Consider the following 27,302-nt stretch of genomic DNA (forward strand, 5'->3'; position numbering starts at 1 on the left):
CGAAGGCAGAATTTATTTAACTTATATACTGTGGAAGTTGGCATTACCATTATTAGCTATTTTTCACAAGCTTTGCATTCATACACAATATGAATGCCAGATATTTTCTTTAAAATAGAAAGAGCCAATAACAATTGTGGTGTAAAGACTGAATAAATGGGATGTTGGAATTTGTAGAAATGTGGTACTATAGTTAGTAACAAAGAGGCAAAGTTTGGGCAGGAACATAATACATGAATATAAATTTAACTTTATCATCATACAGCCCAGAGTTTCTCAAAATATTTTATGTGAGGTAATATTAGGTGGTTTATAGATCAATGATTTATTTTAATAGTTATGCATTTATTTTATTGTACATCAGGAAAATATATTTATCACATAAAACCTTTTCCACTTACATAAGAGAAAAGGTCTACTTTTAACACTAAACTCCGTATTTCTATTCAAGTTATTTAATGAATTCTAAATAAATATTATTTTTGGCTATATGTGTTTATGGCAAAAATCACAAAGATGCAAATAGATTTTGGCTTTTGAAAATTTATCTTTGTTTCAGTCTTCAAAAAGCTCTCACATTTGATTTTTAAAAAATATATGGTATGGTTTGTTCATAAAAACAACTATCAGCAAATTATGAATCATGTTCCTGTATCACTTTGGAAGACTGACTGTTGAAAGCCTATTGCCTAGGAAAATAGTCCTAATTTCATTGCAAGTTATTAGTTGTCTTATGGAGACAGAACTAACTTGTTATCAGATGATGCCTTTAATAATTTCATCTTCTAATATTTTCCCTTTATGGATTATGTGTGACAACCACCCTTGAGGAATTCAGTATCTCAGTTGTTGAAGTATTTAAGAGCAAACAGGCTTCTAAAAATAACTTGCATTTTGTAAAGCTTATTATATGTTTTTGGCCAATTCATGGGTATATTAAATTCAAGAATATCCTTACACAAAATTAGAAATCAGAAAATATATATTTTTGGAGTGTGTATGTGTGTTTCTACATAAGAGAACAAGTAAAATGCAAATTAACTTCTAAGACCCTCTGTCCACATTTGCCATGAGTTTCACTAATGATGGACTGCACAGCCTATATTATCTTGAGACCAGGATTTGCTGTGTTTATGCTCACTTCTGGCTCTGGGCAGTTGCCTTGTCTTACTGCTGCAATCTCCAGGAACCTGTAAATTCCATCTATAAAATAACTAGGTGAAATCTCTGGTGATTCCTTTATCCATTTTGGGCTTTTATCTTTTTGCAATGTATAATTTATTCAATAGGCCCATCCAACTTTTTATTATAGATATAATTTGCCTTTCTGAATTGACTAATAGTAGTTGGAGATCTGATTAAATGCCATAAAGATATCCACATGCAAATAAGGACATTTGGCCATATGCACATAATGAACATTTGGTTTCTTCTATCCTTTCCTAGTTCAACATATGCCAAGGAGAATTCCATCAAATGCACTTGTCTTTTAGCATGTGAGATATTTTATACAGTAATTATTCTCCTTATCACACCCCCATGAATTTTTACAAGCTGAGGGTCTCGGCAAGACACTAAATTTTTCCTGACTTGAAATTCTTCATTTAAAAGGGAGAATAGGGTTAACTAGGTGATTGCAGAGGTCTTGGGAGGGTATTAGGATGCTTGTGAAAGGGAGGCTGACTTTCACCATATTAAAATGTGGAAAAATGTTCATAGGATGTTTTCTGAGTTAGTCAATAGGACCCTTAAAGGAAATGCAGGGATTTTTAAAACCAATGTGTCTCCATTGCATATCCCCTTGGCACCTGGTCCATTAATTACTTAATGACTTTCTTTGCATTGATTCACTTTCTTAAACTTACACAAAAAAGAAAATATCGTTCTCATAAGTGGAGTATCATTTCCCACAGATGGAAGGTCATTATAAAAGAAACTGCAAAAGAAGGAAACCATGATCAAGTTCTAGCTGGACATCGTTGTCTAGTAAAAGTTCTGAGCCCTAGTTCTGCTGTTTAAAAAGATTAGCAGGGGGAGGGGATATGGCGATATATGTATACATATAACTGATTCACTTTGTTATACAGCAGAAACTAACACAACATTGTAAAGCAATTATACTCCAATAAAGATGTTAAAAAATAACAACAACAACAAAAAAGATTAGCAGGGGCTGGAGAGGTGTTTAAGATGTACCTTCAATGACTGCCCTCATCAGAAAGCTTAAAATAGAATTGAAAGTGGAATAATTCTCTCATGATGAAATTCAAGGTTATTGAATCCTCTGTCAAGGTACCGTTTAACATCAGTTCAGCTCTCTACCCTGCATCTCTGAAACAATGTTAAAAAAAGGATCACAGCTACTGAAGTCCTACCCAAATTCATGATTGTATGGTTCTGTGAGCTCATTTTTGTCTCCTTAGCCTATGTTAGAGAGCTCTCTTTGCATGTCATAATAAGATTTTAGTTTCTGAAGATGAAGAGCCACTTACTTTGGGTTGCTGATTGGTATTAACAGGTAACAATTTAAAAAATCCTGAAGTTGTCTGCAAACAAAGTCTAAAGTTCAAAACAGCCATCGATGCTTCTGTGTATTTGAGTCATGAAATTTACACCAATTTTTAAGCTGATAAAATGGAAACCCTTATGTGCTTCTAGTTTAAGGGAAAACACTATAATCCATATTTTGCAAAGATTTTGAACCTTATATTGAAGACCTCATATATAACCAACTCTCTATTAGGCTATTGGAGGAGAAATTCATTGCTGTTTGCAAATAGCTCCTGGAATGCCTTTCTATTCCGTGGGATACTGAAGTTCCCATCCCATGTCAGGTACACACTCTCCACAAAAGGACTCACAGAGCTGCTCCTTCATTTGGAGTCTTCCACACCAGCCTATGGCATCGCTGGCTGGTAGAAGCAAGGCTTCTAAGGAGCTTGATAATGAAGTTAGCCTGTGGGTGGCTGGAGTGATAAGCTTAGGGAAACACGTGCCTGTGATGATCTACTGGTCCCACCCTGTTCTCATGCTTAGTGACACCTATTTAAGGAATTAGGTCATTCACCAAGTGCATGAACAATAAGTCCTTGGATAGTGGGGACAGGAGCAGTTGGTGAGAACAGGCAATAGAAGAAAAAGTAGGACCCAAGAACTATATTTTACCATGAAGTCAAATTCCTTTTTCTGTCCCTAGGATTTTTGTGTGGTGGTTGGAAAAGAATGTCCATGCCACAGTGTTCCTCCGTCTGTTTCTCACTGAGCTAGTCTAGTCGAAGCCATTTGTAAACTCTGGGATCCTAAGTTACTTATTTTTTATTGCATTATTTGTAGGAAAAATTGTAATTTGAAAAATACCCAAGGAAATTTCCTAAAGTACATTATACCAAACCAGAGAGATAGGGGAGTTAACTTAGTTTGAGGCACACTTAGCAGAGGGATGGTCTCCTAATCAGATCTAGTGCCATCCTTTGTACCTTATGGCTGGTACATATTTATTGAGGGACTGAATAAATTAGAATTAAAATATGCAGTTGCAGTGAAACTCCAAATAAGAGAACACGCCTAGAAAGCAAAGTTTGAGAAATGGGAATTAAAGTCTGTATTTTATTCTAGTTTGAGGAAATTGTTCCCAGGAACAGACTGATGACTGATCAAAAAAGGAAGAGAAGGATGAAGCCCACTGATTTCTCATTTACCTGCTGTAATCTTACTGGATCTTTGAAATTAAGACACACTAATGTCTTCACCGCTGAAAAGTGTTGTGCATTTTACAAATATTTTGGTTAATCAGTATCACCGAAGTGGTCCCCTCTGCCAGGGATGCTGTTTTGTCCTTGGCTCCTTGCAATGTTTGTTTGCTCTCATCCTCTAAGTCTCAGCTTCAATGTCATCTTGTCTGAAGAAGTCCTCCTGCCATTGTCATTTAACCTGATTTATGACATTCATAGCACTCAACATGATATGTCATTATTTTATTTCTTGTTTATTTTCTGTCTTCCCATGAGTAATTTTCATGAAGGCAGGCACCGTGTCTCTCTTTGTGGAATCAATAAATAAATCAATAAGTGAATGAATGAGGATTTAGACTTCATTTGGTGGGTAGGACAAGGAGGGGCTCCTACTTCCTTTAAGGAATCTTAAATGCTCATCTATGTTATAGGAAGTTTTCTTTAAAGACTGTGAATTAGGCATAGAGAACAGACTTGTGGTTTCCAAGGGGGAGAGGGAGCGGGTGGGGGGTGGATTGGGAGTTTGGAATTAGCAGATGCAAACTATTATATACAGAATGGATAAACAACAAGGTCCTACTGTATAGCGCAGGGAACTATATTCAATATCCAGTGATAAACCATAACCATAATGGAAAAGAATATAAAAAAAGAATATATGTGTGTGTATATATATGTATAACTGAATCACTGCTGTACACCGGAAATTAGCACAACATGGTAAATCAACTGTACTTCAATTTTTTACAAAACCTGTGAATTAACTTATAGCATAGAGTACTAGATTAAGGATAGGAGTTGGGAGTCAGCAAACTTTCTGTATAAAATGCCAGATAGTTGATACTTTAGGATTAAAAAAAAACCCGACCTTTTGAAATTGTGAAAATCACTCATAGCCTTCAATCACTACAAAAACAGGCTGTGGTCACGTTTGAGTCATGGGTCAGTTTGCTGACCTCTGGCTTATGTCTCTACTGAATTGTATAACTCTGGGGCTTGTTTTCCAACTGTAAAATGGAAGGGTTGAATTATATCAGTATTAAATATTCATGTAGTAAACATATAAAGAATTAGAAATAATAGCCTAATGAACACAAGCACCTATCATCCAGCTTCAGTAATGTTTTCTTCATGAAAATTTCCCAACTTTTCTATTCCTAACCGAATGCTTCTTACAAATTTTTTCTACTTCATGAGATTATTTTCCTTGACATAAAAACAATCCATATTCATTATAGAAAGTTTGGAAAATAAAGAGCACAAGGAAGAAAAAACTACTCTCATCAGAGATTACACTTCATTGTCTTCCAATATTTGTGTGTGTGAATAATTTCTTAAAATATCTGTAAACTGATACATACAGTTTTGCATTCTGATTTTTAACTAAACATTAAAATTTGGACATTTCTCCATGTCTTTGAAATCACAGGTTTACATGACTATATAATTTGGAAATATAACGGTGACATATTTTATATGACCAGTAATTTTTTATTGGACACTTAGGATATGTCCAATATTTTTAAACATAAATTCCACTATGATGAGCATCCTTATGTCTAAATGTTTTTCCTCATTCCTTAGGTCAAAGACTACAGTCAGTTTTAAGGCTCTAAACAGAAAGGTAACACCCACAGCTGTATTGTTCATTTAATGCAGTCTTATGGTGTCCTTTTAAATTCTGGATAAATTCATTTTTATTGCAACTACTTGCTATGCATTTTAGGTCGGCTGCTACACCTTATACTTCTATAATGCCAAGGACCAACACTAATACATTGTGTTCAATAATAGGGACTAAGGAAACAAAACAGAAAAACAAGAACAAAAAAACTGTTTAAGGACAACCACTGGATTAAGCGAGAAATGGGACTGACATACCACATAAATATTTGTCGTAATAATTTTTAGAAAATAGATTATCAATAGGGTAATTGGACAAAGTGTTAATACACACCATATTTTAAATCACTTAAAAATAGTATATAAGTATCCTGAGTCTTCTTTAAAAAAATATTCAGACTACTTGAGGGTGATCTTTATTAGCTATATATTTAGCTTTCCTTGTAGTAGAATTAAAACTGATGTAAACTGACTCCACATTGGGTGGAAAGTTTTCTGAAAATGTTCATCTATGAAAATGTATTTTTCTAGATTTTAGGAGAAAATTCCAGCTGAAAGAAGCATCGCATGTCACAGAGTTGATGACCCACGCTAGTAATGCATTCTGGAGGAAGGGTTCATCATAATGTGTTTTTTTTTTCCTTTGACTCTCAAAGAAATATATAGTAGTTTTAGAAAATCTGGGAAGTACAGTTAAGAGTGAAAAAGTGTGAAAAAAAAAGCCCCACTCATAATTTCATTGCCTGGAGACAAAGTCTGTTTACAAGCTAACATTGTGGCACACTTCCAAAATCTTTCTGTGTGGCATAATGCAACTAAGTTGAAAGTTTAACTTGTCAGTATTACACAATTTTTATCAATAATATTTATTGAACCTATATATGCAGAGTATTGCATTAAGGTTCTTTTATTCTTTAAAGAACTTTGATAAAAAATTTAGCTATCAATTCTAAAGATATCCAATTATTATTAAGAAAAAGGATATCACAAAGCATACTTTCAAGCCCTCACAAGCACGTTTTATTGCATCAGTTTGTATATAAAGGACTGGCTCACGTTATTAAGTAACCTGCAAAATTCTATTTTTGACCGCTGTATTTGTCCTGCTAGTGATAAGAGAGCACAGATTGTCACCCTCTCTTTTTCAACTTCTTGTTTTGCAAGTATTCAGCATTCAATATCAGAGACTGCAAAGAAGAGCAGAAGCAAATCCTTCAAACCCTAACTTAGCAAATACCATAACATTTAAAAATATCATTTTATGGGTAGGCTCCCTGAATTGTATTAACATATTTACCTTCATTTGTGTACAGAGATTTTTAAAATAGTAAACCTGATGTTCTTTTTTTTTTTTTGATGGCGATACTAATGTTTTCTGTAATCCAGAGTAGGAAGACTGATGTATTGAGAAGGCTGAAGGATTTTCCCTAAATTGTAGAGTTTGAAGCTATGTCTCAATACATGCTGGTTTCCTCTTCCAATTAGACAAGTTTGCTGACCAGAAACTAGATTGAGCAGATGCTAGAATCACAAAATCTTGACTAAGAGTGGGGTAGGTCCTAGCCAACCTTCTGGGAAATTAAGGCTGAGAGCAGTTAAGGGACTTGAGTTTGGGATTAACATATACACACTACTATATATAAAATAAGTAAACAAGGACCTACTGTATAACACAGGGAACTATACTTAATATATTGTAATAACCTACAATGGAAAAGAATATGAAAAATAATATATATATATCACTGAATCACTTTGCTGTACATCTGAAACTAACACAACATTGTAAATCAACTATACATCAATTTTAAAAAAAGAATTAAAATATAGATCATTCTTGTGTGTGGTAGATACTGGGTTGAATAGCAGGTCTCTGATTTGAAGTCTTGGGTGATTTTCTACACTTCGAAGCCAAAATCAGAAGGTATTTTCCAAATCATTCAAAGTGATTGACCCAAGTCATGTATATATTTACATCTTGATTAGAGGCTTTAGATCTAGATAGCTAGGTTTCAGAATTTTAGGTTTCTACATTACCAGAAAATTTCTGTTCCAGTAGTCATTCTGCTAACAAATAATTACTTAAAGTGAATCATGTTACAAAGTTTAAGCTCAACAAAATATTTTTAGCATGCTCTGCCATGCTAATCTCTCAAACTGCAATCTTAAAGATAACATTATAACAGCTCTTAGCTCTGTAAATCTTGCCAGAAATTTTGGCCAATTGCAGTGGAATTAAGATGGCCTATAAATCTTGGACAAGCTACCTAACTCCTGGAGCCTTGTTTTCCTTATCTGGAAATTGGAGATGATCATAGTAACTACCTAATAGTGTTGTTGTTAGTATTAAATGAATTAATAGACACAAAGCAGTTAGAATATAAATGTCCAGTAAATGTTTACTATTTTGTAATTGTTATTAACTTGTGATCTAAAACCTCTATTAATATTTTCTGAATGTCATTGAATATATAAGATCAAAGTAATAGGCAGTTTGGCCATATATTTTTAGGGGTATTATATTTGAAAACATTTTAAATGATAAAAGTAAAATAACCCTATTGTTTTTTTCCTTTTTAATGCAAATGTTCTTAAATTATTAGGTTTATGAAAAGATCTCCATTGCTGTTTGAGTCTCTTTTTAAAATATATTGTTATTTGCAAGCCTTTTACATTGTTCTAATATGTTAAAGTTTTCTGTTCTGCAGAATTTTCTGAATGATCACTTAATGACTGTTTACGTTTCATTTGTAACAGGATTTTAAGATGGCATGGGATTATTTTGGCCTCTGGTTTGGATACGAAACTGTCACTGGAGCACAAGCAGGACAGGAGGTAGGGAGAAAGTGTTTAACTGTTTGACATTCTTAACTGAACATCCCCTACCCCTCCTCATCCCTGAATTTAGAAAAAAATATTGAAGAGTTTGAAAGGAATTTTTGGAGTTGATTCAAAGATAGTTGGAGCCCACTGCTGGTGTGTTGTGAATCCTAGTTGCCCCTAAGTGGGAGGAATTTTGAGGTGCTTCTCAGCTAACCTAAAGCAGGGGAGAGGAGTAGGAAACCACTCAGAGCTTGCTATGAATTCCCTGCTGTTGGGAACACACGAAACTGGTGGGTCTAACTCAGTCCTAAAGTATCTAATGGTGAACGATGGGCTGGCCTCCTGCTTTGATGGTGGTGAGGAGGAGAGCTGGTTGCTTTGTGTCACGTGCACTTGCAGGTTTTACTGGGTCAGAATGTGTGTTTCCAGGGGACTAGAGTTTGGCCACATGTAGGAATCGGGGGTCATTTTCCATCTTCTCCAAGAGGGATGCTTAGGGTGTCGAAAAGAGCTCTGTCAAAGGAGACTGAGGCCCAGGGAAGGAGCCTCTAGCTAGAGCAGAGTGTAGCCAGGTGAGAGACCCCTGGCAATGGAATTAAGGTGGTCTTTGATGACCCTACAAAGTATCCCAGGAGGTTTACACACCTGCTGGGCCCAGAGCCCAATGCCAAAATCAGTCAAGTAAAAACTTTCCTGTCCCCTCTCCTTTGCTTTCACCCCTTTCTTCTGCTTCAGCTGAGTCAGGAATTCTAGTTAGGAAACTGGTGTCGGAAACTATGCTTCTGAAAGCATAAAGGAGAAAAAATAGAAATTGCCCTCCACCCTGACATGCTTGGGAAAGGGAAATGGCTTTCACTTTGAATGAAGTTAAGTTTTTATTCTACTGGACTAGACATATTCATTATTTAGTGGAGGATCTTTTATTAGCTGAAAGTTACCAGAAAAGTCATGAGAATTTCCCTGAATTTCGTCTGGGGGGAGTCAAAGAACCAGTGCCCAGAATAAAATTAAATGGACAGTTTATATTGTTTTAGGATTATTTCTCATAAAGCTCTGCTTGTTGAGTATACTTATATATTCATAGTTAATAATTTCCTTTTATACATTAGGTTTATGATATTGAGATATTAGAAATAGCGTCACACTAGAAAGGTTTATATATGTTTTCATCATTATATTTCAGATCATTAGAGGTTTGTTTCCAGAAGGGGAATACACTTATGTATGAATATTGACAAATTGGTTTTCAAAAGGGTTTAAGTGCTTTCCACTACCACTGTCTTTGCATGAGTGTTTCAGAAACAAAGCAGTTAAAAAGATAAACTGATATAAAACATTTTTGATTTTATAACATTTATGAAACTGCTGATTACAAAAGAAAAAAACATTTTTTCAACTAACTGTACCTGAGCAAATGTAAAAAATTATTATTCTAAGTGTATCTGTTTTACAGACCGTAAACTCTATAGAATTTTCTCTATGGATTATGAAATACCCCTTTATGTGGGAAAAGACTGCATAAAAATTTTCAATCAGGCATTAATTTTGAAGCACATTAAATTTGGAGATGAAGACATTTAAAAGTTTAGTAATGATCCTAAAATAGACTTTTATTAAGTATTAAAAACTAATAATACATTAGTATCTCCCTTGACTTAAACTTTTAGAAGCCTTCTGTGAAATAATACTCTGTGAAATCTTAAAAAAGTCTAAATAAATACTCTTCATTAGGATGAAAAATTAGAAATAACTTTGAACATTATATTATCTCTAACAAAGTGTGCCATGACTTATAAGATTATTGCAAAATGTACTACATTTAGTTTTCAACTGATCTGACAAAGGAACATGTAATAAAGGACACTATTGTATATTTTATTATTATCCACTTATGACTTTCGTATTCATAATAGCACAAAGATTCGGTTTAAGTTGGGAAAGTATGTGGATAAAATATAATAGCTGAGAAGTAAAATACTTTGTCTTACTGTAAAAAGAACAACATTAAAAAAAAAGCAACATTATTTCTTCAAGTAAGATAATTAACTTATATGTCTAATACTAGTTTGTTTTTCAATATATCATAAGCTCTCTAACAGAGGTTATCATAAAGACAATAATAATGTACAGACAATTCATAACAACCAATGACAATGAATAGATAGTTTTAGGATAGTTTTTCTTCTTTCTTTTTCAAAAATGCTGAACATGGAGAGAAATTATTATATATCCTAAACAGATCGGATAGGTATTATGAGAAAACATCCAAGAATAGCTAGACTGACCAGATGGTCAGTTCTTGGATCCTTCCTCTAGAAGTTGTTTAACATCTGCAGTCAAAAATCTCTCTAGAAACTAAGGCAAGTTCCTGGATAGTTTGTTTTCTTCTGGTTCTTGAAGCACCAGCTGGGTTCTCCTTCACTGACAAGCTCTGGGTGGTGAATTCCAGCTGCCTTTTCTTATACTGAACTGGCCTTTCAAAACTGTGATAGTCTTTATGACTGTGAACAGTAGTTCTGCTTCCAAATGACAAGGCAAAATTGAGTTGATAACCCAGAGTAGAAAGAACGTCACCTGGAAGATCACCTACAAAACTGAAATGATCCAACTTCCTTCCCCCCTGGAAAGGAATGTCCAACTAAAGAGTTATACAACTGACCGATCACATTTTGCATGTTAGGATCGCTAATATTCCCACCACTCTGAATTCAGTGGTGGGTTTCAGCAGATGGCACAAGAAGTTCCTACCTGGACCAAGCTATATCCTGTGCGCTGGACCAGTGCGCGGAGGGCTGCTTCCTTCTGGGTGCCGCTCAATCCATCCCCGGATTTGTGATTTGATTCCATTGAGAGTGATTATCAGCAAAAAATCAGGTTAATTAGGGTTGCTCACTGAAACCAAATTTAAGATAAATTAAGTAAATTACTATTACCAAGTCCAAACTTGTCCTTTTCATGAAGGACATCTTTAGGAAACATTCTCTATAAATTACTCATTAAGGTTAGAGCAACTAACAGACACCCACAAACCAGGCCAGTTAAATATCCTCATTAAAAAAAGAGTTTTAAAAAAATGTTCAATTTTAGTTGAAATTTAGAAGTCAACACTGAATAATATCCTTTTTCCACTTAGAATGCAGACCAGTAGTTCTCAGTCCAATTATCTCAGAATGTCACCAAATGCTCAAAAACAAATTCATGCTTGCTAATTAAAAGTATATGAGGAATGGTCCTTGCAGATGTGGGAAGAAAGCACTGTTACGAAATCAAATTGACGAGGATATTGTTTGAAGATCCTGAAAGCTTTAGCTTCATTTATCTATTCTGTCTGTTCCCTGAGACATTTATCTACTTATTCTTCAAAGATAAATTTCTAGATCAGAGTGTGCTGGTATCAGATATACAGAAGTCATCATGCAAACTACTCTGTAATAAAAATGTCACATGGGTTTTAACAAAACAAGAACAATGGATCCTTTTGAATGGTGTTGGAAGGGCCTACTGACACTTGGATCATATACCACATAGACCACTCAGAAAAGGACATGAAGCCCTTTGTAAAATCTAAGAAATTAGGAAAATTTACATATGTCCATGTTGATCTATGTAGATGTGAATATGAAACTTCAGCATTTCATTATCTATACTTTCTATCAGGGAACGTGATTTGAACCCCATTCCAAATATGATGGTTGTTCAAATTCACAGGTTCCCAGCACAAGGACTTGTCCATGGTGAAGGTCCCAGGCTATGATGGTGCGAGCCCCTGGAGGCTCCCATGTACAGAGGGGAGTGCATTGACCCACTGGATTAGGGTGGGAGTGACTCAGTGAGGGTTCTGTGCTGGGATTTCACTCTGCTTGATGTACTCTGCCAACTAAGACAAAGGAAGCTTTTTTTACACTGAATTGAACCACATGCAAATATAATGTATTTCACTATAGGCCCTTTAAGAACTTTTCTGTTCTATGCATTGGGATTTCCTATACTGCTTTGGTTTTCATTTAAAGATTCAGAGTAAAGGTACCATTAATAATACAGGGAATGGGTAAAAAATTGGGTGACAAAAGTGAAGCCGAGATAATAATTTGAGTAAAATGCAGCTTCAAAGTATTCTATTATGAAAGTAATAGAATAATATAGCAGAAACTAACACAACATTGTAAAGCAATTATACTCAATTAAAAATAAAGTTCCCAAACAATAGATAAGCATCATCTAGAAAGTAATATTTTCAATATAATTCAGAAAACCAAAGAAAAAAAAAACAACTAGATTCCAGTGAGAATATTCATTAGCTGTTACAGGGATAAAACAATTTCATGTTCTGTATATAAGCATGGCCATTCTTGCCCTAGAATTTTCGCATAATTCTTGCTTGCTTCTGACCCAGATCAATTCAGTTTTCAATCATTCATTCTCTCAAGAAGTATTTAGTTAGTGCTATCTATATGGCAGCTTCACTCCCTGCCCAGCTTTAGGGCATTGTGTTTTATGGACAGTTGGCTAACTCAGTTACTACACCAGTTTCTGTGTCTGTTACTTTGCAAAAGGCAGCGTTTTGTTTGTTTGTTTGTTTGTTTTCATCTTAACTTTTTATCTTGGCTAAGACGAATTGGAAAGTATTTTCTGATAGTGGTCGTTTGATATATATATGTAGCAATTCAGATTGGACGTGTAGCTTTAGTGACACATTTATAGTGTAAATACTCTTTCTATGGATACTACAAGGTAGGCATAAAATGAGACCTATATTCAGTTTTTAATCCTAAACTGCTGGTGAGTGCAGTCATAGAAATCTCTATGAAACAATACAATCCTCTTAAAAGATAAACCTACAAAAGGCATTTTGTGCCACTTGCAGCAACATGGATGGACCTAGAGATTATCATACTAAGTGAAGTAAGCCAGACAGAGAAAGACGAATATGATATTGCTTATATGTAGAATCTAAAAAAAAAAAAGATGCAAATGAACTTATATACAAAACAGCAATAGACTCACAGACATAGGAAACAAACTTATGGTTACCAAAGGATAAAGAAGAGGGAGGGATAAATTAGGAGTTTGGGATTAACATATACACATTATTACATGTAAAATAGATAACCAACAAGGACCTACTGTATAGCACAGGGAACTATACTATTTTGTAATAACCTATAAGGGAAAAGAATCTGCAAAAGAATATATATATATCTGAATCACTTCACTGTGATGTACACCTGAAACTAACACTAAGTTGTAAATCAACTATACTTCAATAAAAAATATAAATTAAAAAAAGGCACTTTGAAGATTTACAAAGAAAAACTAGCCTTTAAGACTAATTCTAACTCATGCACTTTTCCCAAATGTTACTAAAATTGCCTTTTCATCAGGATACTCTCAAATGCTCCCACAGTGCTGGATTTAACCTGTAAGAGCAGTGAGGCCATGGACGGACTGGGGTCTGATGAGGTTAGTCTTGCATGTCTTAACAGATGTTGGAAGGCAAAGTCTGTTGTCTTCTAGCCAAGTTGTAGGTTTGCTCTTTGCTGAACTTCATCTTCTCCATCAAGAGATAGCAATTCATGGTGAGCCAAGTTTTATTTGTAAAACCTGCCTTTAGTTTTGGTTAATTATTAATAAAGGTGATTAAAAATACTTTGACATCAGAATGGTCTTTTGATCACACATAGGTTCATTCTGACATTATTGAGAAAATCTGTATAATATCTCAACATAGAATCAAGTCATTGGAAATCAGGACATAGAAACAAAATTCAGAATTTGCCTTAAGAGACACTTGATCTTCAATGTTTATTTCTCAAAAACAACCCCCTCTTTCAACATTGACTTAATCTAAGGAGTGAACTCGAATCCAAGATAAATATTTTCTTAAGCAAGTCTAACTTTTGTTTAAAAATTTGGTCAAATTTGAAAGAAACGTTTTGCAATACATTTTCTAATTTAACACCTTGCAGATTCTTCAGATCTGAGCTACTGCATTTTGAAGAGTAGTTCCCAGTGTAATTTATTGAGGCAATAGAATTCAAAACCTATATATAGCAGGCGTTAAGACCATTGGATCTAAAGGAAAGCACTCATAAACATGTATTACTTATTCATTCAAAAGTTGTTTACTGGGTACCTACCATCATCCAAGAATTTTTGAGACACTGGGAATAAAACAGAGAGCAAAACAAACCCCTCTCCCCCCAAAATCTCATGGAGTTTTATAGTGGTTGTGAGAGACAGTAAACAAGATAAATAAGCAAAATATATACTGTGCTTATTTTAATTTCTGAGGAGAAAAAATTAAAGAATGGAAGAGCAATATGAAGTATATGTGTTGGGAGGAGGATGGAATTTTAGATAGTGTGGTCCTGATACAGTGAATTTGGAAAGGGACCTGGGTGAAATGAGGGATGTTATTTGGGGGAGAGAATTCCAAGAAGTTGGAGGGCCCTGAGGTGGGAGCTTGTCAATGAAACAGTGGCCTGTGTGGAGAGGATGGAGCTGAGTGAATGAGGAGAGAAGTGGGAGCTGGGGTCAGGGAGATAATGGCGGACCAGGTCATGAAGGATCTTGTAGGTCACGGTAAGGACCTTGGCTTTTGCCCTGAGATGTGAAGATTTTACTTATGTTTAACAGACTCACTCTAACCATCGAGAAAACATTGAAGGGAGTCAGGCAGGGCTGGGGCTAAGGTGAGATAAGGAAGGTAAGGCAATCACTCTGATCCTGTTTTTATTTAAGTTTTGCTATTTTGTTCATCATGGATTTTTTTTTCATTGATTTTGCTATTTTTTTTTTAAATTGCATTAAAATATCATTTGTCTTAATTACTGAGTTTTTTTTGATGGCTCTTACATTTTGCATTTGAGGCAGTGCCTCACTTGCCTTGCTCTGGTTAGAGGGGTCGAGGGGAGAAGCAGGGAGACCAGTTAGAAACACTGCGACATCTGGGTACGAGAGAATAGTGGCTTGGATTAGAGTGGTGATAGTGAGGGTGCTGAAGAGTGATCAAATCTTGGAATACATTTTACAGATGAGTTGGATGCATCGTGAGAGAGAAAAACGAGGAGCTGAGGATGACACCGTTTTTTGGCCTGGGCAACTAGAGGAACGGAGTTGCCAGTTTACTGAGATGAGGAGTAACGAGTTTGTGGAAGAAGAGCAGGAGCTCAGTTGGAGGCACATTGATTTCGAGATGCCCGTTAGGTAGCCATGTGAAGAGGTTCAGTGCACAGTTAGATATCTGAGTCAGAATGTTGTGGGAGATTTACAGAGAGATTCACAGGAGATAGCGATTTGGTAGCTATCTGTGTAGAGATGATGATTAAGCTGTGAAATTGGATGAAATCAGTAGGGATGGAGTATAGAAAATAGGTCCTACTTTGGGGTACTCTAACTTTTGGAAGTCGGAGAGACAAGGACGAATCAGCAAAGGGGAATGAGATGAAGCAGCCAGGTAGGTAGGAGGTAAACCAAATGAGAGAGGTGGATTGGAAGCCAAGAAAAAAAAAAAAAAGGATTTTGAGATCAAGTGCGTGGTCAGGTGTGCCAAGTCCTGCTAAGTCAAGGAAGATAAAGCCTGAATAGGGATGCAGACCCTGGAGCTAGACCTCCTGAGTTCAAATTCTCATTCTACCTCTTACTCTGTGCCCTGGAAAAGTTCCTTAACCTCTTGGTAACTCAATATCTTTAACTGAGGAAGCAATAGCATTTCTCTGGGGGTCTTGTATTACATGAGTAAATGTGTTGGAAGGGCTTTGGAAGAAGTCCTGGAATGTAGTAAGTGCTAGACTATTGTTAGGCATAGATAAGTAAAATATAAAAGCAGAAAGGGAGAGGCAATCACTCCAACTTCTCAGAGATTGTGCAGTAAGAAATTCCAGAGGTTCATGGAATGGCACAGTTATCTAGATGAGAATGGATGAGGGAAGAAAGGGGCAAAGAAATGGAAGTTGGATGGAGAAAGAGTACAGGCAATATTATAGGAAAGAATCATGGACTCCTCTCCCCCCAGCATCAGTTTGCTCATTTGTCAACTGGGGTAACAGGCAGGCTGTGACATTGCTGTTGTGAAGATGAAATGAGAAAATACCTGTCAAGTATTTAGTTAGGTCCAGCATACAGCAAGTACTCCCACCTGACTTACTGCGAATCACTCATGTTGGAGGGGAGGAATAGCAAAGAGATTGCAGAAAGGGCCTGCTGGACATGACAGCACTTCCTTGTATAATTTCCTTCCCTTCTCCTCCTTCCTTATTCATTCTGAAAATGAGGTGAGGGAGGAGCTAATAATACAGAAAACGAGAGGTCTCTTCCAGCTCTGCCAACTTTCGCTAATCTGCCCTCAGTGTCTCCCATCCTCTTTTTTCTTAGCAAAGTAATACTTTGTTCAAATGTGTACTTGCCACCAAACCTGCTGTATAAGAATGTTCCCCTCTTTTGTTCCTCTGCTTCCATTCAGTGGAAACTGAGTCTCAGTTTCCTAACATTTAAAATTTAGGATAATATTAGTTCCTATTTCATAGGGTTGTTTTTAAGGATTAAGTATTTAAAATGTATTCTTATTTAAAGTGGATCCTGACGATTACTAACTGCCCAGGAAGTGTTAGCTATTTTATTATTTAATTATTATTATTATAATTAATCTCTAATTCCAAGGGGTAGAATTGCAAAACCACTTGCTGGGAAGATAAAGTCCCAAGTCCTTAGCATGATACCTCATGTCTTCAGGAGTAGCTCCCAGACTCCCCTTCCAGTGTCATTCACATACCCTGCCACTGGGAAGTCCCGTGTTGTCTTATACTTCTGGGCTCTCTGCTTCAAATGCCCTTTCCTTCTCTTCTCTTGCCTTCTCTTATCTACCATTCTCTTCTCACCTTGGTCTCACTGCATTGGCCCTGTTGATCCTTCCAGACTTGAATGAAATATTATCTGCTCTGTGATGCTTCCTTTGATCCTGTCTATGGGTAATGTTAGGTGCCACTTCCTTAATGCTCTCAAGAAAGCTTGTACATCCCTCGGTTGTTGCAGATGGTACTATAATTATAATAACTATAGTTTAGTTATTACCTAACTAAACCGTGAATGTCCTGAATGTGTGCACTGTGCTGTACTCATCTTTACCCAAGAGTTTTAGCCTGACATTATGCTAAGTGCTCAGTAAATACTTGTGGAGCAAACTAAAGATTTTGGATCAGCATTTTATAAATGATAGTGACTTGCACTGGATCAGAAGTAAAATGAGTCTGCAGCTAATTTCCTAACACTTATTATTATGCTTGTTCCAGTCGCTTCCTGAAAGTTCTATCCTAGAATGAATTCGCTTTATGTGAGAAATTGATTTGCATGGTTTCTCTGCATTTTTGAATGTGTCATTGTATTTGGGAGGGTAAAATTTTGTAAGAGTAAAATTTTGAGTGCAAAGTGATTCAAAAATAGAGTTGATGTTTGGATTCACTTTTCTTCTCAATGCCTTTCTGGTTTTATATTTGCAATGTTAGTGCCTATTTGATGAAGATAAAAAGAACTTAGACATTATTGGGGGTTCGAGGTTTCTGCTTTCCTTAAAGTCACAGGTGGATTGGAGTGAACAGCTCGCCTCATCACTTGGCTGATACTGACCAGTAGCAGTTTCCAGAGTTCACTGTTGGGCAAGATCAGAGCTGCTGTTCCTGACCCTTGACCCTGATGTCCTCCAGTGCCAGTGTGTCCTGGCTCAGGGAAGGTGGCAGGGAACAAAATAAGAAGGAAGCTGGAGGAGAGAAGCAGGTAGGGCGGTAGATTATGACTTTTCCAAATCTAGAGCTGTCAGGAAGATACTGTATGCTGCTCTTAAGTTATAACCCTAATCTATAAAGAAGAAAAGCATACATAAAAATTGGGCTCACATAGAGAAGCAAGTTGTGGAAGGAAAAATATGAGAATATGAGAGAATTTTGGGTGATATCTGTTATCTAGGTTTGCCTAAAGTTATGGCAAAGTGGGACGATCTTAATGCCCTGGTGGAACATAAGTTGGCAGCTAGGGAAACAGAGAAGGTGGGAAAACAAGTTTTTTGTTTGTTTGCTTTTAAAGTCTCTCAAAATAGTAAATTGGGCAAGACATGAGACAAAGGTAAGAGAAGTACACGATGGAAAAGCACACTTAAAGAGTGAAGAAAGGATGACTTAGAAAAGCAAAAGCTGAAATGGTACCTGTGAATGATAGGCAGAGAAGAACAAAAAGGAGATGAAGGATAAAGGCAGAGAACTAAAGTTAGAAGGTTTCTTGGTAAAAAACTAAATGAAGTAATTATCCTCAACTTTAACAAAAAGGTCAATAAATGTTTAATATCTGTTACAGGCATACAATGCCAGCCATTGTACTAACAATTTAGAGTTAGGAAATGGGGTAGTTTTGTTAATATTATCATTTCTATCTTATTTGGTTTTTTTCCAAAGAGGACAGATAAGGAAACTGAATGGGAAATAAACCTATTTCTGACTTGGTAAACAGAGGAGAGGTGTTCTTTGTGATTGCCGGGGGACCTGTACTAGCAATGTGCCGTGTGCATTTCAAATTGATGGTAGGTTCACTTGCCTTCAGACCTCTCCAAACCCAATCCAGTCTTTCCCCAGTGTCTTATTGTATACTGATGTTGCATGATGTAGGCTGGACATAACTCTTAATGAAACATGCAAGTTGTACAAGTGATTTTATCATGAATTTCAGCCTTCTAGTATCTCCTGGGAATTTTACACAGAAGGAGTTCCAAATTGCATTGAAATGGTTTGTGAAGGATTTATGACCAAAGTTTACACATTTGCCTAATGAGGCTAAGTAAAAATTACTTTGTGTTACTTGATAAAAAAATATAAATTAGCTCTAATATTCTCTTTGGAAGAATGTTTATAATCAGTCTTAAGCTCCTTTTGGGAGTGAATTAATGTTATAGCTCTTTATTTGGCCGTGCATCATGAACCACAGCAAAATTAATAGAGAATATGCATACATAAAATTCCAAAGCATAACCATAAAAACATCTCACACAGTCTTAATATGTGGCATCTTATTTTTTAAAAAGCAATATATATCAGCAAAAAAATCAAATTAACCAGAATCCCTTCTATGTTATTCAGGCATTAGTAATGAATCAGTTCTGCCACCATGATTTTCACTATTCTGAGACACTGTTTCCTATTTTAAGAAAAGAATAGGAACACAGATACTTAAATGTTTTTCTTTCCTTTTTTTTTTTTCTAAACAAAGGATTAAATAAATCAGATAATGGATATGAGAGCTTCTAACAAAGTGCTTGACATACAGAAGATACTCAGTAAACATTATTTCTTTGTTCCTTATCTGCTGCTTTGGTTGACTTTTTAACCACCATCTATGGCTCTCTGAATGGTTATTCTCCTTTCTAGAAACTGTCTGAGGTGAAGAAAAGTGCAGTTTTGAATGTATTATCTTGATTTCTTTCATATTGTTTTAATAATCCAGTTATTTCATTTGTTTTCATTTCTCAGTAGGAAAAATCTTTAAGGTCCTCAGTGTGTATGTGTGTGTGTGTGTGTGTGTGTGTGTGTGTGTGGTGTATCATAGAGCATGTTAATTTTGTAATAAAAATTAGATACAATCTAAATATCCAATGATAAAGAAATATGTTAATAAGCAGTGGTACTGTACAGCTAATAAAACTGATGTTCTAGTAGAACATGTTATTTAAGCAGATATTTGTAAAATATAATCAAGTAAAAGGCAGGTTACAAAACAATATATAGTCTGATTTCATTTGTGTTAATTTTTATATTCATCAGACTGATTATAACTGGTTCTATCTTCTTGGTGCATTAAAAAATTATTTTTATCATTCTTGCTATTTTTTAGCTGTCTATAATATGCAGCTCTTACTCTAATTTTAAAAAGTTAAATTATATTAACAAATGAATGTCAGTGTAAGCAAGTCATCAAAAACCATGAGATGTGGTCAAGATTACGTCCTGAGGAAACTGTTTCTCTTCAGCATTTTTCTAATAAGCGATAATCATTTGACTAAGAAGTCTAGGAAAAAGCAAAAGAGACTAAAAGAAATCAGAAGGAATTAAAGATAAAAGTAAATTAATAAAACACAAAAATCTGTAGACTTGATAAATACATGTAAGAGCTGATTGAAGAGATGGGTAAATTAGCACACCTCTGGCAATCTTGACAAGGTAAAAAGAAGAAAACCTATTTTAAAAACAAAGGGAAAATGAATATAACCACAGATCAAGAGACTTTTAAAGAATACGTTTTTATCAATAAATTGAAAAATTAGATGCAGTAACCAATTACCTAGAAAACTGTGAATTTTCAAAATTGCTTCAAGGGTAAGTCAAAAATTTGCATATACCAATAACTGTAAACTGTATTGAAAAAATTCATTGTATTCCTCCCAAATAACACATGGTCCAAATGGCTTTATTAGGCAAGTTTTATAAACCTTAAGTTTTCTTAAGTGAGTTTTACAGACTCATTTAAGAAATATATTTTTTATTATAGAAAGCTTTTGAAGCATAGAATAATAACAGAAAACTTATGAAATTATTGACAAAGTTAGCATATCTCTGATACAAAGCCAGACAAATATATCACAAAACAGAAGACTATAGATCAGTATCACAAATATAGATATGAACTGCATACAGCAAAATATCAAAAGACTAATATACAATAAACACGATGGGTTTACTACAAGACTACAAAGATTATTCAACATCAGGGATTCTATTAGTTTAATTCACTTCATTGATGAAGAAGAAAAAAGCATGATCATCCCAGTAAATGTAAATTCAACACCCACTAGTGGTTTAAAAAAAGAAACTCTTAGTAAGTTAGTAACAGAATAGTAATTCTTAAATTGATAGAGTATCAGAGACATGTAACAAACATCACACTAAATAGTGAAACACTGCAATCATTCATTCTCAGTCAAAAGAAGTAAATCAACTATATAAAACTATTAGAACTAATAAAAGAATACTCCGAGCACAGTTATAAAAATGTTCCATATTTAAGCAGAAAAAAAAATGAAATGAGAATCTGAACAATATAAACAAAATATATAAAATAACAAACAATGTGAAATATCCAAAATCTATATGAAGAAAATGATAAAATTCTACTGGAGGATCTAAAAGTCTAGGTAAATAGAGGTCTTATTATTATAAAGATCAATTCTTCCAAAATTATTAATCTAGTGCAATACCAATTAAATTTCCAATTAAATTATTTTGAAATTTGACAAACTAATTCTAAAGTTCATCTGGCAGGAAAAATGGCAATACATATCACAACATGCATTGAAAGTATAGAGTTATTTGGAACTAGCCTAATCAAAAGTTAAAATTAAAACAGGCAATGGTGATCATTTGGTAATATATAGAAATATTGAATTACTATGTTGTGTACATGGAATTAACATAGTGTTGTAGATGAATTATACTTCAATAAAAATAAATAAAATAGGCACAGGAATAGACAGATAGATTAATGGAATGGAAAAAAGTATAGACCCATAGTTGTGTTTATATTGGAACTGCTAATAGGTGCAATCATATAGGGAGATCATAGACAATTTGAGAAGAAAGATAAAGTTGGCATACCATCTCACAACACATACCAAAATTCTAAGTGAATTAAAGAAATAACCTTTCAAAAACATTGTATAGCTGCTAGAAGAAAATATGGGAGGAGATTTTTATAATCTTGTAATGCAGAAAGTCTTCCTAACCAAGCATACCAAAAGCCAGAATTGAAAAGACTAACAGATGTGACTACATAAAAATTACAAACATCTGTAATGACAACATAAAGTTAAAAGGAAGCCACAGACTAGAAGAAAATGATTGCTACTTACATAATATACAGAGAATTAATATCTGCAATATACAAAGAGTACTTTAAAATCAATAGTAAAGGGGCTCAGAGGTCAGTGGACAAAGAGCGAAGGACATGAGCAGTAAATTCACAGAAAAAAAGAGTTTATAAACTTATTTAAATATGGTCATTTAGTGGTCAGAAAAGACAAAATAAAACCAAGATACTTGGTTTTGCCTATTATGGGGCAATATTAGAACAGATTTCAAATAATACAAACAATAAACGTAGCTGACATCAACTGAACGATTACTATTGGCTATGTTCTAAAAACTTAAAATTTAATTCATTTAATCCTTATAAAAACTTAATGGGGTAGGTATTATCATTCCTCTGATATAGGTAATAAACCAAGTTAGAGAAGTTAATGAGCCCAAGGTTACTTAGGTAATAAGTGGCACAACTGTGATTTGAATCTAAGTAGCCTGGGGCCAGAGTTTGTGCTCTTAATTACTAAATTTGACTTCTCCTCCTCTTAAAAATAATAGGCAAATGGTGACAGGGAGAGGAGGGAGATTGCATCTACCCAGCTTCCCTTAAAGTGTGAGGAGCACATGGTACCATGACGAAACTGATGAAGGTGATACTGTGGGTCTATGTTCTCTTCCATAAGGACAGATGTTCTTGGTCATTTAAAGCGCTGTGGTAATTTAGCCTCTTTGCTTGAATGAAAATGATCTATTGTTATAACTCTTTTAAATAGTGCTGTGGGTGGGCAATCTGATGGTTCAGTTGGACGCATCCAGGATCTGACCCCCTTTGGACATAGTCCAAAATGGACATTGCCAGCCCTCTGTTACATGCTTGGTCATACCTCACTAAGACATCACTCCTTGGCAGAGTGTAGAGTCGTCACAGGTGACCAAGTGATATATCATTTGACAGGATCTGACTGGAGTTTCATGTTAATTTCTATTCCTATATTTAAATTAAAGTGCTAGTTCCTTCTTCCCATTGATCTTTAGCTCTTCTGGATTGTAGATAGCCGGAGAGGAGACAGTCAGCTATGGACCAAATATCTGATGGAGTAGTGCAGTGGTGGGTAACCAAAGCCACAAGCAGTTCTCATGGGCACCAAACACAACTATTTTGGTAGCAGGGTCTTCTCTCTCTCTCTCTCTCTCTCTCTCTCTCTCTCTCTCTTCCTCCCTCCTCCTTCAAATGTCCATTTAATTACTTTTCTTCTTCTCCTGTCTCTTACTCCCTTCCATTCTTTAATCCTGTACTTTGTTCTCTCTCCTGCTCCTTTGGTGACACCCCTGGCTAAAGAAGTTGCTGATTCTATCTGGAAGGTACACTATATTTTTAAGACAAATTATTAACAGTTGTAGAGGAGCAATGCTGACAGACAAACTTGCTAAATAAATGGCTATTTTTTCAAAGATGTAAAAAGCTGATATTTTGATTACTGTTTGTTGATGTTTAAATCCATATACAATCTTACTTGTTGTCATTCCAAGTCCTAAATAGAGTAACTTAAAATAGCACATCCTAAGATACTGGGGAAATTGCACCACAGTAAAAATATCTATAGACAAAAATAAAACTATACCAGAGAAAAAAATACTATTGGGGCTACCAACTTAGAATTTATCAGAGAAAAAGAACAAGCAGAGGTATAATAGACAAATAATTGGATTGCAATTTTTATACATTTCTTTGTGTATATACATGTGTATATACTTACACCTGGACTAAATCAGGGCATTATGAACATGCAGGGGATGAGAAGAAGACATGTCTTCCTAACATTTTTTTTTAAATAATTAAAAATCAGGAGTCACACACCATCTCTTTTGAAAAGAAAAAGTTACCCAAACTCTTGGGACAGTTAAGCACATTCATCTGGCCCACAGATCATCATTACTGCAAAACAATCCTGACATCTGGGATCCTTCTTGTTTTGTTTGAGAAAAAAGTGATTTCAAATGGTCAGAAGTTTTTATTTTCATTAAAAAAATCTGTTTAAAATTGCACAATTTATGGTCCAGTGGAAACACCTCCTGCTCTTTAGCATATTCTCACTAAGTAGATATTACAGAGGTATATTTTATTGGCTTCAAAAAACATTTCACCATTTATTTGCTTCAAATGCCCTTTAAATATCAACAAAGAGCCTTTAAATCCCTGGAATTTAGCTTGAAACTATAAATTACACAAGGAAAGACAGGAGAGAAAGTGTTAACCTATGCATGTCTTGTCAAAATAGGACTTCAAGATTTAACTGCAAGTGTTTCTAAATTTTAGCAGAAACGATGGAGAAAGAACAGACTCCCTACCTGGCCTCATGTTATAATCACCTGTACTTGGGCATCACCCTTACCACCCCTAGAGGGATTCGCATTCAACTGGTCTGGAGTGGAGCCCAGGAAATTGGATGGTTTAAAACCTCCTCAGGTGATAATACGCAGCTGAGGTTAGAACTTCTGAAATAAGATCTAGTCTATACATGTTAAATGTCAAACAAAATGAAATATGGAGAGTAATTTATTCCACCTGCCAAATAGTTGGGACAGACACATCTTAAAAAATTACTAAAAAGAAGAAAAAGTCTATACAAGAAAGACAGAGACTAGATTAGAGGAGAAAGAGAATAATTCAAAATTGTCTCTAATAATTGTCCTGTCTACTTTTCATCACTTTTAATGAATACATGTTTTCATAATTGCCAGTATTTACAAATAATGCCCTTGAAATACCAAAAAAATCACATTCTTCCTAGATTCTGGCATAAGTGATTCATATTCAACTCCATTTCCATGAGGACCAACCAATAAGGTATTCATATTACCACTGTAGGCGTAAAATTCTATGTCATGGCTCTATATGTGGAGAGGAAGCAAAAGCTGTGAGGTAGAGAAAGGATAGAGAGTAGAAAGTAAGGATGGCTTTTAGAAGAGAGAGGAGCAGATGCAAGAAGTAGTTGAGTCAAGTTAACAGTGAAGCACCTTAGCAGGTCTATGAATCCCTACAGCTGAGGTCCTTACAGCCTCTTTATCCAGAACAACCTCCAGCGTAGGCTCCGCATGAAGTCTGGGTCTTGACTTTTTCCTGCTCCTGTACATATGTATCCTTACTTGTTGCTCTTCTTACTCCTACCCTCCTCCTCCACCCTCTCTTCCATTACTAGACTTAACTCAGCCCAAGTAGAATGAAACTTCACTGCTTACTACCCCTAGTTACTGCCTACCTCTGCTAGATCAATCTCCCTAAAATGTCCCTTCTAATATTCTTCATTGGTCTCACAATTAACTATAAAGAAACAGTCCAACCCCTTAGCCTGACATCCGGTATCCACCGTGATCTGGTCCTAACTCTACTTTTCTGACTATCTCTCAATCCAAGTCTAGAGCTATTCTGCGCTCAAGCCCATCAGGTCTCCCAGATACACCAGTTACTTCTTACTTCTTAGGTTCCTTTGTTCTTGTTTCCCATTTGCCATGTGTCTAGAGTCCCCATCCTTATTTTCACACTCTCCCTGGCTGAGATGAATTTATGCCTGCACCATCAGGTTGTGTGTGGTTGTACATATGTAGGCATGCACAAGCACACATGTGTGGCTATGAATGTGTATATATACATAAGGGTGAATAAACTCCTGGTGGCCAGTGCTGACAGCACAACATCACACAAGAAGTTTCCTTGTGTAGCTGGTTCTGACACCACCACTCCCTTACAAATCCTCCAGCTTTGGCTCAACTTGGATAAGAATATCAGAAACTCTGAACCAGAGATCCTCATAAGTGACTTGTACTTGACAACATTGAATGTTGAGAGATAAATAGCAATTTTTTTAATCCAAAAAAGATTTTGGAAAATTTTAACAGCAGATGGAAACTGTGCATGTGTTGGATGAAGGAGTGGGTAATGGAGAGAGAATGGAGATCCTTAAGACCAGACAACGTGAGGTGCTTTCTATTCCCTTAAGGTTATACTGTGTTGGTTAATTTTATGTATCAACTTGACTGGGTCACAGAGTGCCCAGACATTTGGCCAAGCATTATTCTGGGTGTGTCTTTGAGGGTATTTCTGGATGAGATGAATGTTTGAATTGATAGACTGAGTAAAGCAGATTGCTCTTCCTAATGTGGGTGGGTCTCACCTAATCAACTGAAGGTCTGAATAGAATAAAAAGGCTAAATAAGAGAGAATGCCCAATTTATTACAAAAAAAAAAAAAAGAGAGGGAGAGCTCTGCCCTGCCTGAGTGCTTGAGCTGGGACATCAGTCTCTTCCTGCATTCAGAGTTGAACTGAAACATTGGCTTTTCTTGGGAAGCCTTCTGGATTTCAGACAGGAACTACATGTTGGCTCTCCCGGGTCTCCAGATTGCCAACTGCAGATCTTGGGACTTGTCAGCCTCCATAATCAGGTGAGCCAATTCCTTGTAATAAACCTCTTTATCTATTGATAGATAAATAGATTTATATGTATCTTACAGATACTAGAACAATGACAACACTAAAACCATGTAGGTATATGTATTAGCCAGTTAGGATTCCAACTGGAATATTGGTTCTGTTTCTCTGGAGAACCCTGGCTAATACATATACCTACATGGTTTTGGTGTTGGCATTGTTCTAGTACATGTAAAATCAGGGTACAGATGGCTATGGTGTTATCTTCACTCAATAACAATGCCCAACTCTGACCCCATGCCTGACTTTCTTAAAGATCCCTGGGAAAGAGAACTGGCAGAGTTTAGAAATTCTAGAATCACATAACCTAGCAAGAAGAGTAGAATTTCTTTGCATGTATGTTTCATTTCTAAGTTGACTTACAAATTGGTATGGTGGTAATCACAGCATACAATGTAGATATCCTTCAGCTTAAAAGCAGATGTTTATCCAATAGTCCTGGGACCAATTATTTGTGTGGCTGATTACAGAGACCTGATGAGCTGGTGAGGTCTGGTGTTATCATGTCTCTTTTTATTCTCGTTGAGATTGTCCTTTTGAACTTAGTTCCTGCATCTGGTTTCCTCAGACCAATTTGGAAAATTTCAGTTGAAAACTCAATGTTCACCAAGGCTACCAATCACTGACTAATGGAATACATTCAATCCTGGAGTGAAGCTTACAAATTCCTGGATTGAAGCTTACAAATTCCAACGATCTAAAGCTCTGTAGTACAATGGTCCTGAGGCAATCTGACTCTTTCAATAAAGGACAGCCTTATGTTTCCCTTAAAAAAAAAGATTATATGGATATTCTATAACTAGGTCACT

General features: G+C 35.6%; 1 protein-coding gene across 1 annotated transcript in view; it reads right to left on the minus strand.

The window, feature by feature from the left end:
- The window catches only part of A1CF (APOBEC1 complementation factor), a 76,778-nt gene that overhangs the window by 40,066 nt on the left and 9,410 nt on the right, over positions 1-27,302 (minus strand). The window contains exon 2 of the mRNA XM_059899448.1: positions 10,926-11,069. Coding sequence (XP_059755431.1) covers positions 10,926-11,024 — 99 coding nt within the window. The 5' untranslated portion in view covers positions 11,025-11,069. The remainder of the gene's footprint in view (positions 1-10,925; positions 11,070-27,302) is intronic.

The sequence above is a fragment of the Balaenoptera ricei genome, chromosome 16 (genome assembly GCF_028023285.1).
Source record: "Balaenoptera ricei isolate mBalRic1 chromosome 16, mBalRic1.hap2, whole genome shotgun sequence".
Classification (NCBI taxonomy): Eukaryota; Metazoa; Chordata; class Mammalia; order Artiodactyla; family Balaenopteridae; genus Balaenoptera; species Balaenoptera ricei.